Source organism: Chanodichthys erythropterus, chromosome 13 (genome assembly GCF_024489055.1).
Source record: "Chanodichthys erythropterus isolate Z2021 chromosome 13, ASM2448905v1, whole genome shotgun sequence".
NCBI lineage: Eukaryota > Metazoa > Chordata > Actinopteri > Cypriniformes > Xenocyprididae > Chanodichthys > Chanodichthys erythropterus.
In genome coordinates this window covers 20,930,654-20,946,005 of record NC_090233.1, presented here as the reverse complement: position 1 = coordinate 20,946,005, position 15,352 = coordinate 20,930,654, and the positions used below count along the sequence as shown (strand labels likewise).

The 15,352-nt window shown below is 35.2% G+C and overlaps 1 protein-coding gene across 1 annotated transcript in view; it reads left to right on the top strand.

Moving 5' to 3' along the window:
* The window catches only part of ksr2 (kinase suppressor of ras 2), a 123,525-nt gene that overhangs the window by 76,430 nt on the left and 31,743 nt on the right, over positions 1-15,352 (top strand). Inside the window, exons 7-12 of the mRNA XM_067407489.1 lie at positions 3,881-3,950; positions 6,183-6,266; positions 8,987-9,072; positions 9,538-9,555; positions 10,247-10,356; positions 12,556-12,724. Of these exons, the coding sequence (XP_067263590.1) occupies positions 3,881-3,950; positions 6,183-6,266; positions 8,987-9,072; positions 9,538-9,555; positions 10,247-10,356; positions 12,556-12,724 (537 nt within the window). The remainder of the gene's footprint in view (positions 1-3,880; positions 3,951-6,182; positions 6,267-8,986; positions 9,073-9,537; positions 9,556-10,246; positions 10,357-12,555; positions 12,725-15,352) is intronic.

Here is a 15,352-nt window from a genome sequence, read left to right as displayed (position 1 = left end):
AATAAAAATGGTAATAGCACATTTTTTATCTCAGAATTCTGCCTTTTTTTTATATATCTAGCATTTACCCTTTTTTTTTTTTTTTTTTTTTTAGAATTGTGAGATATAAACTCCATATATAAAAAAATGACTTACAGTCCTACTTACAGGATATAAATTCTTAGAAAATTCTTGAGAAGTAGTTTGCACTTTTAAGAAAAAATGTCAGCTTACAATTAAAACTTTTTTCTTGCAATTGCAAGTATATATCCCGCGATTCTGATTTTATAACTCGTGTGTGTATAATATATATATATATACAGTACAGTACAGTCCAAAAGTTTGGAACCACTAAGATTTTTAATGTTTTTAAAAGAAGTTTCGTCTGCTCACCAAGGCTACATTTATTTAATTAAAAATACAGTAAAAAACAGTAATATTGTGAAATATTATTACAATTTAAAATAACTGTGTATTATTTAAATATATTTGACAAAGTAATTTATTCCTGTGATCAAAGCTGAATTTTCAGCATCACTACTCCAGTCTTCAGTGTCACATGATCCTTCAGAAATCATTCTAATATGCTGATTTCATGCTCAAGAAACATTTATGATTATTTTCAATGTTGAAATCAGTTGTGTACTTTTTTTTCAGGATTCCTTGATGAATAGAAAGTTCAAAAGAACAGCATTTATCTGAAATACAAAGCTTCTGTAGCATTATACACTACCGTTCAAAAGTTTGGGGTCAGTAAGATTTTTTATTTTTATTTTTTTGAAAAGAAATGCTTAAAGAGATTTGAAGAATTGAAATTTGATGTCTTCAGTCATCGAGAATAAAATGAATACTTTTATTCAGCAAGGATACATTAAATCAATCAAAAGTGGCAGTAAAGACATTTATAACGTTACAAAAGATTAGATTTCAGATAAACACTGTTCTTTTCAACTTTCTATTCATCAAATAATCCTGAAAAAAAATATTGTACACAAATATTTTATACAATTGTACACATTAAATGTTTCTTGAGCAGCAGATCAGCATATTAGAATGATTTCTGAAGGATCATGTGACACTGAAGACTGGAGTAATGATGCTGAAAATTCAGCTTTGCATCACAGGAATAAATTACTTTGTGAAATATATTCAAATAGAAAACAGTTATTTTAAATTGTAATAATATTTCACAATATTACTGTTTTTACTGTATTTTTAATTAAATAAATGTAGCCTTGGTGAGCAGACGAAACTTCTTTTAAAAACATTAAAAATCTTAGTGGTTCCAAACTTTTGGACTGTACTGTATATATATGATTATTAATATTAATATGAATAAAGTTGTCAAAAGTACCGACTTCGGTACCACATCGATGCTTTGAGCGCTGTTGAGCGGATTCGTAAACAGCTCTGATTGGTCATTGTGTTCACGGCTCATAGGATATGTCTATGATTGGCTTCAATGATCAACGTAATGGTCATCAATGACGCTCTTCACCAAGCGCTTACACTGATACACATGGAAGCGTTTGAAAACAGGCGTCTCTTGCAGATCAGTCCTCTGATAGACACCTGCTTTCAAACGCTCCTGCTTCCACTTTCAGATTCAAACACTTCCATGTGCTTTCAAACGCTCTCATGCATTGATTATTGTAGCCAATCACAGACATATCCGATGAGCGCGTCAACACAATGGCCAATCAGAGGTGTTTATGAATCCGTTCAACAGCGATCAAAGTGTCCAGTTTTAAAATTTCAGTACCGATTGGTACCGAAGTCTGTACTTTTGACAACAATATAATAACAATAATATCACTTCACAACAGAGAATGACACTTTTTAAAACTGACATGCATAGAGGCGATAGAAAAGAAAAGAAAACAAAACGCATTAAAAGTACAGTACTGTCAATAGTACTGTCAAAGTATAAATTAGTTTTTAAATGGAATTTGAGCAAAAACAACCTAAGCATAAGTCTTAATTTTTCTCCATTTAATTTCATTATTTCCTAGAAAGTTTGTGGACTCTTCCTTTTGTACTCTTATGTACACTTTGAAGAGTGTATCAGCTTACTTTCTAGATTCCATATATATCAGATCTTGAAGAGTGTGATATTTTATATTGGATTTTAATACTTAAAGGGTTAGTTTACTCAAAAATGAAAATTCCGTCATCATTTACTCACCCTCAAGTTGTTCCAAACCTGTAGTGATTTAAGGCAAGTTTTTGGTTACCCATATTCTTCAAAATAACTTATTTTGTGTTCAGCAGAAAAAAGAAGTTAATACAGGTTTGGAACAACTTGAGGGTGAGTAAAACGATGGCAGAATTTTCATTTTTGGGAGAACTATTCCTTTAAAGATCGAAGGTTTGGGATTGAGGCAAGAGTGAAACGAGCAAAAGTAAAAGGTAAAAAGTTTATGGTGAGCTTTATATAACAAAAAGTTGAAACCTGTAAGTTTGGATAAAAATCAAGCCCTGAGGCATGAAAGTGCCCATAGTCAGAGAAGCACTTGTATATTTATGCTGTTTTACCCCTCAAGATCACTTGTGTTTCAATAGAGGTCCAGCACTCCAGAACAAAGATCATATCAAAACTCTGATCTAATTTGGAACACTGTGTACATCCTCGATCCACCTGAAAGATGCAGCCGAGCAGAAATCAGAGGTCATACTCGCATCCATATTTGATATAAGCATCATGGAATGCACACTGACAGAGGCAGTCATCAGGAATCACAAGTAAATATATAAGTGGATGCAATCAAAGGCAGAAATCTGGTTATGAATGCAAGGCTCCTCATATTTTTTCATACAGTATTTTATGTTTATAATAAGGCAGAGCAGATTATCCTGTTTGTGTACTAGTCCTCGTATCTCCCTGTTAATCATAAACAAATGGAGTGTAATTGAGCGTGGACAATCTGATGAATGGCTTTTTGAACTAACAGTGCTGTGGGAAGCAAATGCGATTATTGTCTTACAAGTCTCCATTTAGGTTTCATCAGACCTCTTCCATTTGAGCGATGACAGAAGACATCAAATTTCAATTCTTCAAATCTCTTTAAGCATTTAAGGATTTATATATTATTAAATAATGATCGCATGGAAAATTTCGTTTGGTTTGGCCTGTGCCCTTTCTAGCAAAACATAATGAAGTTAGTACTGTTCAAAAGTTTGGGTCAGTAAGATTTTTAAAATGTTTTTTAAATGCATTTATTTGATCAAAGTACAGTAAAACTGTAGTACTTTAAAAAATAATTCATATATATATATATATATAAATATAAATATATATATATATATATATATATATATATATATATATATATATTTTAACAATAACAATAACTGTTTTCTATTTTAAAATATTTTAAAATGTTATTTATTCCTGTGATAACATTACAGGTATAAATACAATTTAAAAAATATATATATAAATACCAGGATTTTTTGATGAATAGAAAGTATAGAAGATGAAAAATTCATGACCCCAAACTTTTGAACAGTGGTGTATATATAATACTATATATTGTAAATATACAATGCATTGTATATTAATGTGTCAAGATGCTTGGTAATCATAAACAACCTTTGTTAATCCAAGTAATAGTTAATGATTGATAATAAATATAATTCCTTATTAAATAAGGAATTAAATCTTTTATCCTATTGCTGTTGCCACCGTTTTGTTTGTATTGTGGCTAAGAAAACCTCTTAACCATGGTAAAAATCACTGTATGTCTTCTTGCAACATTGCTTTGTTTTACAACCATTTTGTCGCTCATCCAGTCAGTTTTGAGAAACTAAAATTATAAGTTTATACAACAGTCTTGGTGTTATACCTTGTAATCTGTGTTTCCAAACTTTAATTCTGTTTTCTTGTGTTTGTCTGTTCTAGATACTCTGTCTGTTCCTCGCTGGTCCCCTCAGATACCTCGTAGAGACCTCGGCAACTCTATAAAACACAGGTGAGTTTTGTGGATGTGTGAGTGTGTGGTAGTGGTTACAATATGTCAAGCCAATTAACTCATGGTTGTGCAACTCTAGTCAGGCCTGCTCACGTCTGACGACTTGATTACACCAAATACCATTGATCCCAAGTCAAACAAAGAGCCTGCATTTGCACTTAGACTACGAAACACTGCAGATTTTGTGATGCAGGTTATAAAGGTTATAATGATATCTTAGCTGTCAAAAGACATGCAAAGTTCACCAAGGCTAAAAATCAACCTCCAAAGGGCACTTCAGAGTGGGACCAATTATGGCCGCCATATTGAAGGGCTGTTGCAAACCAAAGTGCTCAAAACTGGCTACTTCAAAGGGCCCTTCAGAGGCCCTGTCCCAAATGGCACACTTCATTTGCTCTTACACTTCATGTTCACTGACAAATGGGCCAACCTATGGTCTCATGGATTAGGGCTGGGTATCAATACAGATGTCCTGATTCGATTCCGATTCACAAAATCTCAATTCGATTCTCGATTTTCGATTCAATGAATTAAATGATTCAATTTTCATTGGCCCCATCCCAAAAAAGTAATAAATGAATAAAATAGTTATTGTTTTTTTTTTTTTTTGTATCCTTGTATTGTTATAAATAAGGTTATGACACCAAAATTTTAGATACCAGTGAAATTTAACAATTCTCAATTCCAATTTCGATACCACAGCTAAAACTACTAGCCTAACTAATATAAATTTCAAAGATAATTAAAGAGAAGTAAACAGAAATGAATAAAAAAGAACAAATAATTAAACTACAAGCAACATCACAAATAAATAAATACAACAGAACCAAGATAAAAATGAAATAATCAATGCTTTTCAGGTTTTTCAAGTAGGTCTAACAGTAGTTTTCATTGAATAAAGTAATCAGATGTGAAACAACACTGCATATAATCTTCACTGTACAAATTAAATAAAAGTCAATCCTTATTAAAATTACAAAATAGTTCAGTGAAGAGCAGAGAGTGACTTCTTTCTTTTTTAGTTTGATTAACATTAAAAACACAGACAGCAACAGGAATATTAGGCTGCTGTCACTTTAAGAGCTAATGCACACATCCAATATACTGATACACATGCGTTCTTTCTCTCATCTTACCTTCACTTAAGCCATAACCGACTATGTTTACCAGGATACATGCCAAAGTGAGCATTTTGAGATAAAAGTGGGCATTTTGATTGTGTGAATTTGTCCATTCAAGCGCAAGGAGACATGAAAGATCGGGTCACCTTAATTGGCTTGGCAAGATGACGCACAAGTTTTTTGGTCCACTACACCCTTCATCCCTTCGAAGGGCTCTCTCTTTGGAGGTCAAACCCTTCGAAGGGATTAGGGCATAGGGATGAACTCTTCAGAATTGAATGCAGGGGTGGAAATTAATGTCATCATAGATAGACAACTGCCACAGATCCAAAACGCGAGCAGATAAACAGATCCAAAAAATTGAAACGCTCATGTCAACTTTAAACTGAGATGGCTACGGTGATGTGGGCTTGCGTACTAAAGCCAGCCTCCTCTTTTATGAGACAGCACGGCTTCAATCTAATGAAGACACTTTGACACTGTCAGAGCCCATTAGTCATATTCTATTAACTGTCAGCTTCTGTTCATATCAGAGAAATAGATTGGCAAATGCACAGTGACCCTTCAGAGGAACTCTATTGCAGGAGATTTGAATGGCCCTTTCATTGTGGAGAACGGCAAATGCGACTACATGTAAACAAAAAGAGATAGAGATAGAAGAAATGAGGAATAAAGAGAGCACTTTCTATGCAATTCTGCTGAACAATCGCTAATGCATCCATATGGCATTTGTCCTCGCGTATATTTGTCAAGTGCAGATGCACAGTTGAGTGCAAAGGAGATATTCAGAGATACTCGGTTACAATTAAATTACTCTTACGGCGAAGTGTCTATCTTTCGGCATACGCTGCACATATCTGTCTCTCGATGAAAAGGTTAGTTGGCAAACGTGATCGTTGCAGTGACACATTCGCTCTTTCATCTGAAGAGTTTAGGAGTGGTTGTCAAAAGGTCAGAACCATCTGCTGATAGTTTGACAGCGAAGCAAAACAAACCCATATGGCCTCATGCATTTTAAAACTGGATGAAATTAGATTTTTTTTTTTTTCTCTGGGAAAGTGTCTGAAAAAGGGTCAGTTATGAATTACACCACTTATTTGTGCTTTTGCAGGTTTTCCACGAAGTATTGGATGTCGCAGACATGTATCGTGTGCGGGAAAGGAATGCTATTCGGCTTGAAATGCAAAAACTGCAAGTAAGTTCTACAATGTTTGTCTAGAAGGATATTTCGTCCACAAAAAGAAAAAAAAAATCATGCTTTTGTAATCATAAGCATGACATAAAAAGTCGAAAATATGACATAAATGTTTCAGTTATGACATAAAAACAATCATGACATAATTTTTTTTTTTTTTAGAAATGGCTGTCAAATGATTAATCACGATTAGTCGCATCCAAAATAAAAGTTTATGTTTACATACTATATATGTGTGTACTGTGTATAATTATGAATATTTAAAGGAACACTCCACTTTTTTTGAAAATAGGCTAATTTTCCAACTCCCCTAGAGTTAAACAGTTGAGTTTTACCGTTTTCGAATCCATTCAGCCGATCTCCGGTTCTGGCGGTACCACTTTTAGCATAGCTTAGCATAGTTCATTGAATCTGATTAGACCGTTAGCATTGCGCTTAAAAATGACCAAAGAGTTTTGATATTTTTCCTATTTAAAACTTGACTCTTCTGTAGTTTCATCGTGTACTAAGACCGACGGAAAATGAAAAGTTGTGATTTTCTAGGCTGATATGGCTAGGAACTATACTCTCATTCCAGCGTAATAATCAAGGAACTTTGCTGCCGTATCATGGCTGGCTGCAGCAGGCGCAATGATATTACGCAGTGTCTCTCACAAACGTCTCCATGGTTGCAAGGCACGTTCCCTGTGCAAGCAGGGGCTCACAGGCGCTGCGTAATATCATTGCACTGCTGCAGCCAGCCATGGTACGGCAGCAAAGTTCCTTGATTATTACGCCTGAATGAGAGTATAGTTCCTAGCCATATCAGCCTAGAAAATCACAACTTTTTATTTTCCGCCAGTCTTAGTACATGATGTAACTACAGAAGAGTCAAGTTTTAAATAGGAAAAATATCAAAACTCTTTGGTCATTTTTAAGCGCAATGCTAACGGTCTAATCAGATTCAATGAACTATGCTAAGCTATGCTAAAAGTGGTACCGCCAGAACCGGAGATCAGCTGAATGGATTCGAAAACGGTAAAACTCAACTGTTTAACTCTAGGGGAGTTGGAAAATTAGCCTATTTTCAAAAAAAGTGGAGTGTTCCTTTAAATACACACACATACATGTATATATTTTTAAAGGGTTAGTTCACCCAAAAATGAAAATTCTGTCATTAATTACTCACCCTCTTGTCGTTCCACACCCGTAAGACCTTTGTTCATCTTCGGAACTCAAATTAAGATATTTTTGATAAAATCCGATGGCTCAGTGAGGCCTCCATTGGCAGCAAGATCATTAACACATTCAGATGCCCAGAAAGCTACTAAAGACATATTTAAAACAGTTCATGTGACTACAGTGGTTCAAACTTAATGTTATGAAGTGACAAGAATACTTTTTGTGTGCCAAAAAAAAAAAAAAAATGACTTTATTCAACAATATCTAGTGATGGGAGATTTCAAAACACTGTTTCATGAAGCTTCGAAGCTTTACAAATCTTTTGTTTGGAGTCAGTGGTACGGAGCACGTACCACTAAAGTCATGTGATTTCAGTAAATGAGGCTTCATTACATCATATCTGACATAATTGTAAATGATTTATGTCATAATTATGACTTTTTATATCATAATTCCAATTATTTTATGTCATAATTTTGACATTTTATCTCATAATGATTTTCATGTTATTTTTTTTTTTTCTTTGTTGTTTTATTATTTGTGTTTGTTAGTTGTTCCAGTGGTGTCTGAAAATAATTATAGACATTTATTAGCCTGTTCTGCAAATATAAAGGCTAGAAATTATATTATTTAACATTACCATTTCATGTTATTTTTTCTGTGTGATATTTCCTAACCTCCAAGTGGCAATGGAAAGCATTGTTTGTAGCATAGCATAGCATAAACGGTGCAACAAATTGTCAACCTGTCTGAATCAGAACAATGGTAAAATGAAACAACCGTTAGCTAAATAATATTAGATATAGCTTGTGTCTCTCCTTCAATGTATGTGTAGGACATTTTTACATGAGCCAAAAATTCACTAAATGGAAATCCTCTGGATAATAAAATGGGCAAAAAAATCCCATAGACTGATACTGAAACCATATCTGTAGACCAAAAGCAAAAAAAGTTTAGCAGTGTGCTAAAATTCAAGTCTTAGCACCCTAGCAATCGTTGTGATGATTTTTGCATGGCCAAACACCACTTACGTTTTCTTGAAGATCAAAAGATCATAAAAATCAAGCTATTTTTGTAATTCTGTCTGGTGCCACTTCTGATGCAGAAAATACATTGCACATCATGATATCATAAATGTCAAATGTTAAATATACACTTCACTATTTATTACCATTTCTTAAACCATCTCTTATGATCATACAAATGTCTGAAAATGAAAATTCCTAACATTTTAGTTTGGTAAAGATGCGATTTGATGTTTTTGTTTGAATCAAAGCCTCTTTAGAATTCAGCGCTACACACTTTGTGCCTGCAGTAGTGTCTGAACATTCAAATTGAGCATAATTATCATTATCATTAAAAGATTATTTGAATAAATTACCTTCCTAATAGTTTCCACTCTACCACCCTTGACTGTGGCATCTTGTTACTAAGATACTTGCTGGCTTTTGACACCCTCAAAATGATGGCTGCATATTAAGTGTTTGTTTTGAATATTCATTGATTTGCTTTTACAAGAGCAAACTAATAAACATTTCTGTCATGCTTTCTTTTGTCAGATTGAAGTGCCACAACAAATGCACCAAAGAAGCACCGCCCTGTCATTTACTCATATACCACAGAGGAGGTAGGGACCCATTCAGAGGTATTTAAACTTTTATGTTTTCTCTTCTTCTTCTTTTTAACTTCATGAATGCTTAAATCCATAAGTACTACACATGGCAGGCCATTAATTATGGTTCAAATATGACTTCAGAAACTGCAATGTTCTTGTTCAAAGCATGTTTTCAACCTCATAATTCCTTTATATTCAATTGAACATTTTTAATTACAGGCTTTATCTGTATATTATTAAAAACACTGCGTTTTGAAAATTGGTTCCCAAACAGGAGAATGCATTTAAAGGGAATAATTGTGGGAACAATGAAGAATGTATTTGCATTTTAGTGGCATGATGTCTGCTTTGTAATAATGTACTAAACCATTTGTCTTGTTCTCTGTGAAGCATTAGGTTTAACCTTCAGTCTGCATCCTTCTTACCATTTTTCTTTCTTTTTCCATCTGTGCTGTTTTACACCACCTCATTGTTCCCTCATTTGTTATGTTGCAGATCAAGGAACATCTCAAGGTAAGAGATGTGACCTCATTCTTTTGAAAGATATTCTATATAAATATATTACAGATTATGAAAAATGAATATAGTATAGGAAAAATGTCAAACCAATTTTAAAATACTTTTGACTTTAAATTTAAAGGGATAGTTCACCCAAAAATGAAAATTGTGTCATCATTTACTCACCCTCAAGTTGTTCCAAACCTGTATAAATGTCTTTGTTCTGCTGAACACAAAGCAAGATATTTGGAAGAATGTTTGTAACCAAGCAGATCTCGCCCCAACCCTCACAACTACCATAGTAATTTTTTTTCCTACTATGGTAGTCAATGTGGGGCGAGATCTGCTTGGTTACTAACATTCTTCCAAATATCTTCCTTTGTGTTCAGCAGAACAAAGACATTTATACAGGTTTGGAGCAACTTGAGAGTGAGTAAATGATTATAGAATTTTCATTTTTGTGTGAACTATCCCTTTAATGGATCTTTTATCTGCTGGAAGAAGTGAACAATGATATTTTATATGCCCTGGTCGCTGCTGTTGGATTTCCATGTGATATTTCTGATATATACTGTACATAATACATGGTTTAGTGGCTCTTCCATTAAAATGTGACAAGACTTTTCAGAGTTTTTCTGTTACCGTGACAACTGCCTCCTGTTACCGTGGATACTATGCTGTTTCTCTCGCTCTCTCGCTCTCTCAGCTCGTCAGCTCGTCAGGACCGAGTCGGTACCATGTGACATAAACAACCCCCTCAGGTACTCAGACCTCCACATTAGCCAGACTCTCCCCAAGACCAACAAAATCAACAAGGTAAGAATAGTCGCATACTATTACGTCTAAACAAACACATCTCAACCCTGTTACATCTCTCCACTGTCAACATTATTACTACAAGTCCTTCCTGTAATTTAATTTTTAACACAACATGTTTGCTTTTGATTTTTTATTGAAGTAACTTCAAAGGCAGTTTTTGCAGACCAAACAACCTACCTGTAATTTTTGGTACAACTGGTTTTCTTATGTGTGTATTGGAAAACAAAGCACGACAAGATGAGTGTGACATTTTTAAGACACCGTGTCAAGTCTATGTTTAAAAACGTGTCTTGAGAACCTTGCGTTCAATTCCATTCCATTGCGCTTTATTTAGGTGCTTTTAAATGCAAGAACACGTCCTGTGTGTGTGTGTGTGTGTGTGTGTGTGTGTGTGTGTGTGTGTGTGTGTGTGTGTGTGTGTGTGTGTGTGTGTGTGCGCGCTCTCCATAAATGCTGCTAGAACTCCTGTGTGAAGGGAACTGACTTCATATCCAATAAAAGTCACTTCAGAACTAGCTGGTAAAAAGTAACTGCAAAAGAATATGCTGCTACATTATGTTTGATATTTCGTTACCTTATATACCTAATATACCTCTTACCTAATATATCTGTCAAAGAGGTGGAATTGTGGAACAACTGTGACAAAGTGCAGTTCACTTTGCAAATTTAAAAAAGTTTAAAGATAATATAACTCTAAAATGAATCATTTGTATATGTAAAACTTAAAATGATTGTATTGATGTATGAAAGTGTAACTTTCAGTTGTATGAAAGTCTTAAAGTCAGCATGAAACGGAAGTTGCAAAGTCTTTTCTTCTCTATTGTGATGTATATCCGAGTGTAACAGCTTCTTGAACAAGAATAAATGAAGGCCAGGACTTGATTTTGTCCATCAGGAATTGATTGGATCAAAGTGGTTTGCTATTGGTCGATCTCATGTGAGTGACAGGTTGTTCCGCCCTCACACCAGTAAACATGTCATCAGAGAAGAGATTTTGCTGCAAGAGGGAGGGGAAGTTATTTTGATTAAAGATTATGAGGGTACATGAATTAAAAAAATAACAATGTGCATGGGTAAATTATTTATAATAAATACAGCAATATTCCATAAAAAATAAGAATAGTCAGAATTGAGACTTTAAGAAGTTTTGTTTTTGTTTCTGTTTTGTATCCACCTTATTTTTAAAGGGTTTGATCACCCAAACATGAAAATTCTGTCATTAATTACTCACCCTTATGTCGTTCCACACATGTAAATCCTTTGTTCATCTTCTGAACACAAATTAAGATATTTTTGATGAAATCGGAGAGCTGTCTGACTCCTCCATAGACAGCAGATTACCAACCACTTTCAAGATCCAGAAAGGTCGTTAAAACCGCCAACGTGACTGCAGTGGTTCAACCTGAATGTTATGAAGCATGCAAAAACAAAACAAAAATAACGACTTTATTCAACAATCTCTTCTCTTTCATGTCAGTCTCCTACGCAGTTGATGCAGTAAGAACAGTGAAGGCTTCCGTGTTTACATCCGAACGGCGGCTCAGTATTGGCTGACGCTGTATTTGTGAGCCGCAGGAGCCAGTCAATGATGAGCTGGCGTTCAATGTGCGCTTACTACGGAAGAGAAGAGATTGTTGAATAAAGTCATTATTTTTGTTTTGTTTTTGAGCACAAAAAGTATTCTCGTCACTTCATAACATTAAGGCTGAACCACTGCAGTCATGTCGACTGTTTTAACAATGTCTTTAGTACCTTTCTGGACCTTGAAAGTGGTGGTTAAACCGCTGTCTATGGGGGAGTCAGAAGCTCTCGGAACGCCGCAGCATTTAAAGATCATTTCCAATGACTGACATCACAGAATTTACCAGTATTTTGGTGCTGATGTGTGAATGGTCTCTTAACGGTAAAAAGTCAGAACGCCGTTGCTTGTGTGAACAGCAAATTTGTGTATTTACCTGTAAAGTAATTTTATAATTATAAGGGCTTATGTTGGACAGTTTTCTAATGTAGCACGACTGTCCAGCTTTCAGCCCATAGGAGATCAGGTTTACAGCCGCCTCACCCCTGGTTTTTGATTAATCGTTAACTGACCGTGAGAATGAAGTCAGGTTTACTGATGTCTGACCGTGCCAGTAATGAGCAGAGAGTAGGGAGTGTTTTTGTGTATTACAAAAGGTCTGTCTATCTCTGTTTCAGGACCACATCGCTGTGCCATATCAGCCCGACTCCAGCAGCAACCCCTCCTCCACCACCTCCTCCACCCCTTCATCTCCTGCTCCCCCTCTGCCGCCCAGCGCAACACCCCCGTCTCCTCTGCACCCTTCCCCGCAGAGTGCCAGACAACCGAAACAGTCCAACCTTACAGGTACCAACCCAAAACATAATATTATTTTTTCCTCTGAATTTCAAATAAATGATTACATTTTGCATTTTTATTCTTTAATAAAACAAAACAAAACAAAAAAATCATTTCAAATTATATCAGCATAACAATTTGAGTGAAAAGTTGGATTTTATATATATACCACTGCTGTTTTTTTTTTTGTGAATTTGTGAATAAATTGCTTATTTGATTATTGATATAGAAATATAATTGTGTGCAGAAATATATATATTTTTTAAATTGTTAACATTTTTTGTTATACATTTTTCAAAATCATATTTTAAATTAAAATTAGACAGCACGTTTACATGCACACCGATATACTGATAACTCCCAAAAATCAGCTTATTGAAATAACCCATTGTCTCGGTTTAGATGCAAACCAGTAACCTGGCAACGCAAGTAAACAGTTTTAAAAAAAAAAGTTTATTAATAAATCAAGTTATTCCCCAGTAGTGACGTCAAACCTAACCACTCGTGCGTCTGACTCAGAGTATTTCATATGTTATGTCCGTTGTGATATTAAATAAAGCATTAAAAACCCAAGAGTATTCCAAAATGTTAGCAGGAAACTCATATTCTCCTCTCCTGCAGTTACGAATGCTGCATTTTGACTGTACCACTTCTGCACAAGATGAGAACACATTTTTAGACTCTTTCTTGGGTCAAGAGTTTGCGATATATTTCTTCCTCCCATACCGCGACACGCTCGCTGTGTCTGTATGCTCTTAAATCCACAGTAAGGATGCTCTCCTGTCACATATCACACATGTGCACTTCGATAGACCTTACGTACCCCCGCCCCTTTTCAGCACTGCGCTCGTTGTGTTCTGTCTTCCGGTTTGTATTTCCACAGCATGGAGGTAAGATCTTACGGATTTATGAATTAACTGCTCGTTTTAAAATCTTCCCGGTCTACTGACTTTTGTTATAACATCTGCTTCTAACATTACAATTCTTATGATAACTTTCATTTACTCTACAATAAGTAATCACCAGCTAATTACTCCTTGACAGCAATGCCATAGAAATACACAGAGATACTGCAAAAACAGAAGCTCAAAGACAAAATTCTGATGGCTGCACTCTTTTTTCTCTGGTGAATAAGGTCTATAAGCCGAAAGAAAACAGATTAACGTGTTTATGTGCCAGCGAAAAAAATAAAGTCGTATGCCATGGAAGTTGTGACAGTCTTTTCTTCCTTATTGTGACATATGCAAGCAATAAGGTACGAGAGGCTGTGCTGTATCGTGAATAAGTCACAGCTGAAGGGCGTTGTTAGGCAAGGCGAGAAATGGACTGCCTGCAACCCCTTCAGCCATGACTTATTCATGATACAGCACTAGCATCGAGTACCTTATTGCTTTTATAAAACGGTTACCACACAATACAAATATTAAAGCTAGAAATATGTATTTCATGAAGTAAACTCTTATTAAAAGCCTTCCTTCCGCCGTAAAAAATAGTTCAGTGAACAGACCGTGAACAGCAACAGAAGTTACATTATTATGCCATTAGATGGCGGCAAAGGCTATCTTTATGAGTGTGTCAGTCAGTAGCGAAGACTTTTATATTGAAAAGACTGAATTGTTTTGAAAACAGAACAAGACGCAACTGACAAATGTTTGACTAGTGCTGTCAGTCACGGGAAAACCCCTTAACTGTTAAAAGGACAAGATAATACATCAGACATTTAAACTGATTTTTTTATTATGAACATAGGACTGACCTGAAGGAAAATTGCTAAATCTGAATGCAGGTGAAACTGCATGAATTTAGACACGGTGTAACATATGTTTACGTTCCTAAGATTGGTTGCTAAGGGTGATGTGTAGTGATACACAAAATTAGTTGGGTGAAGCAGTCAGAGCCATGTTTTATCGTGAATAAAACACAGCTATTGACCTATCAGAATCATGGACAGGAACTAACCGTTTTTATAAATCTAAGTAAAATGGCTTCTGGAATGAGAAAAAAAGTAGGGCTGAACTTGACTTTTTTTGCCCTCATGTGACTCGTTTCATCTGTTTTCCTCATGACAGTGTGAATAGTACAAGCCACATGGAATCTGATCTTTTCAATTCTGATTTGTGCCACTTACATATGTGGTACTAAATCCGATACAGGTCAAATGTTTTGTAATGCGACCGCAGTGTGAACAGTCATATCAGAACTCATGCGATTTCAACGTCACTCGAGATCAACATTCGTTACGATTCTGCACTCATGGGAGTCTATTCAAAGATTTTACATATCCAACGTTATGAAGACAGTTGTGAAAGGTAGTCAGTAGAAGGGCAGAGATGTGTCAGAACTCATAAGTATTACAGAGATGGCTCAATAATACAAGCAAAACATGAGGGCTCGTATCATAAAAGTTTCAAAACTCTGCTCTCTTTTGTCTCATCATTCTTTATTTTTCATATTGCTTGCCTGCACATAATTTCATACTATAAATAAATGCGTAATTGCTTACTTTAATGCCCTCCATGTTTACTTCCGTATGACAACACGCTGTGTGTTGCCAAGTCCATGATTTTCCCGCGGAATTGGGTTACTTTTTCACCATTTCCACAGTTTGGTGTGCAAACTGCACTAATGCGATATTTA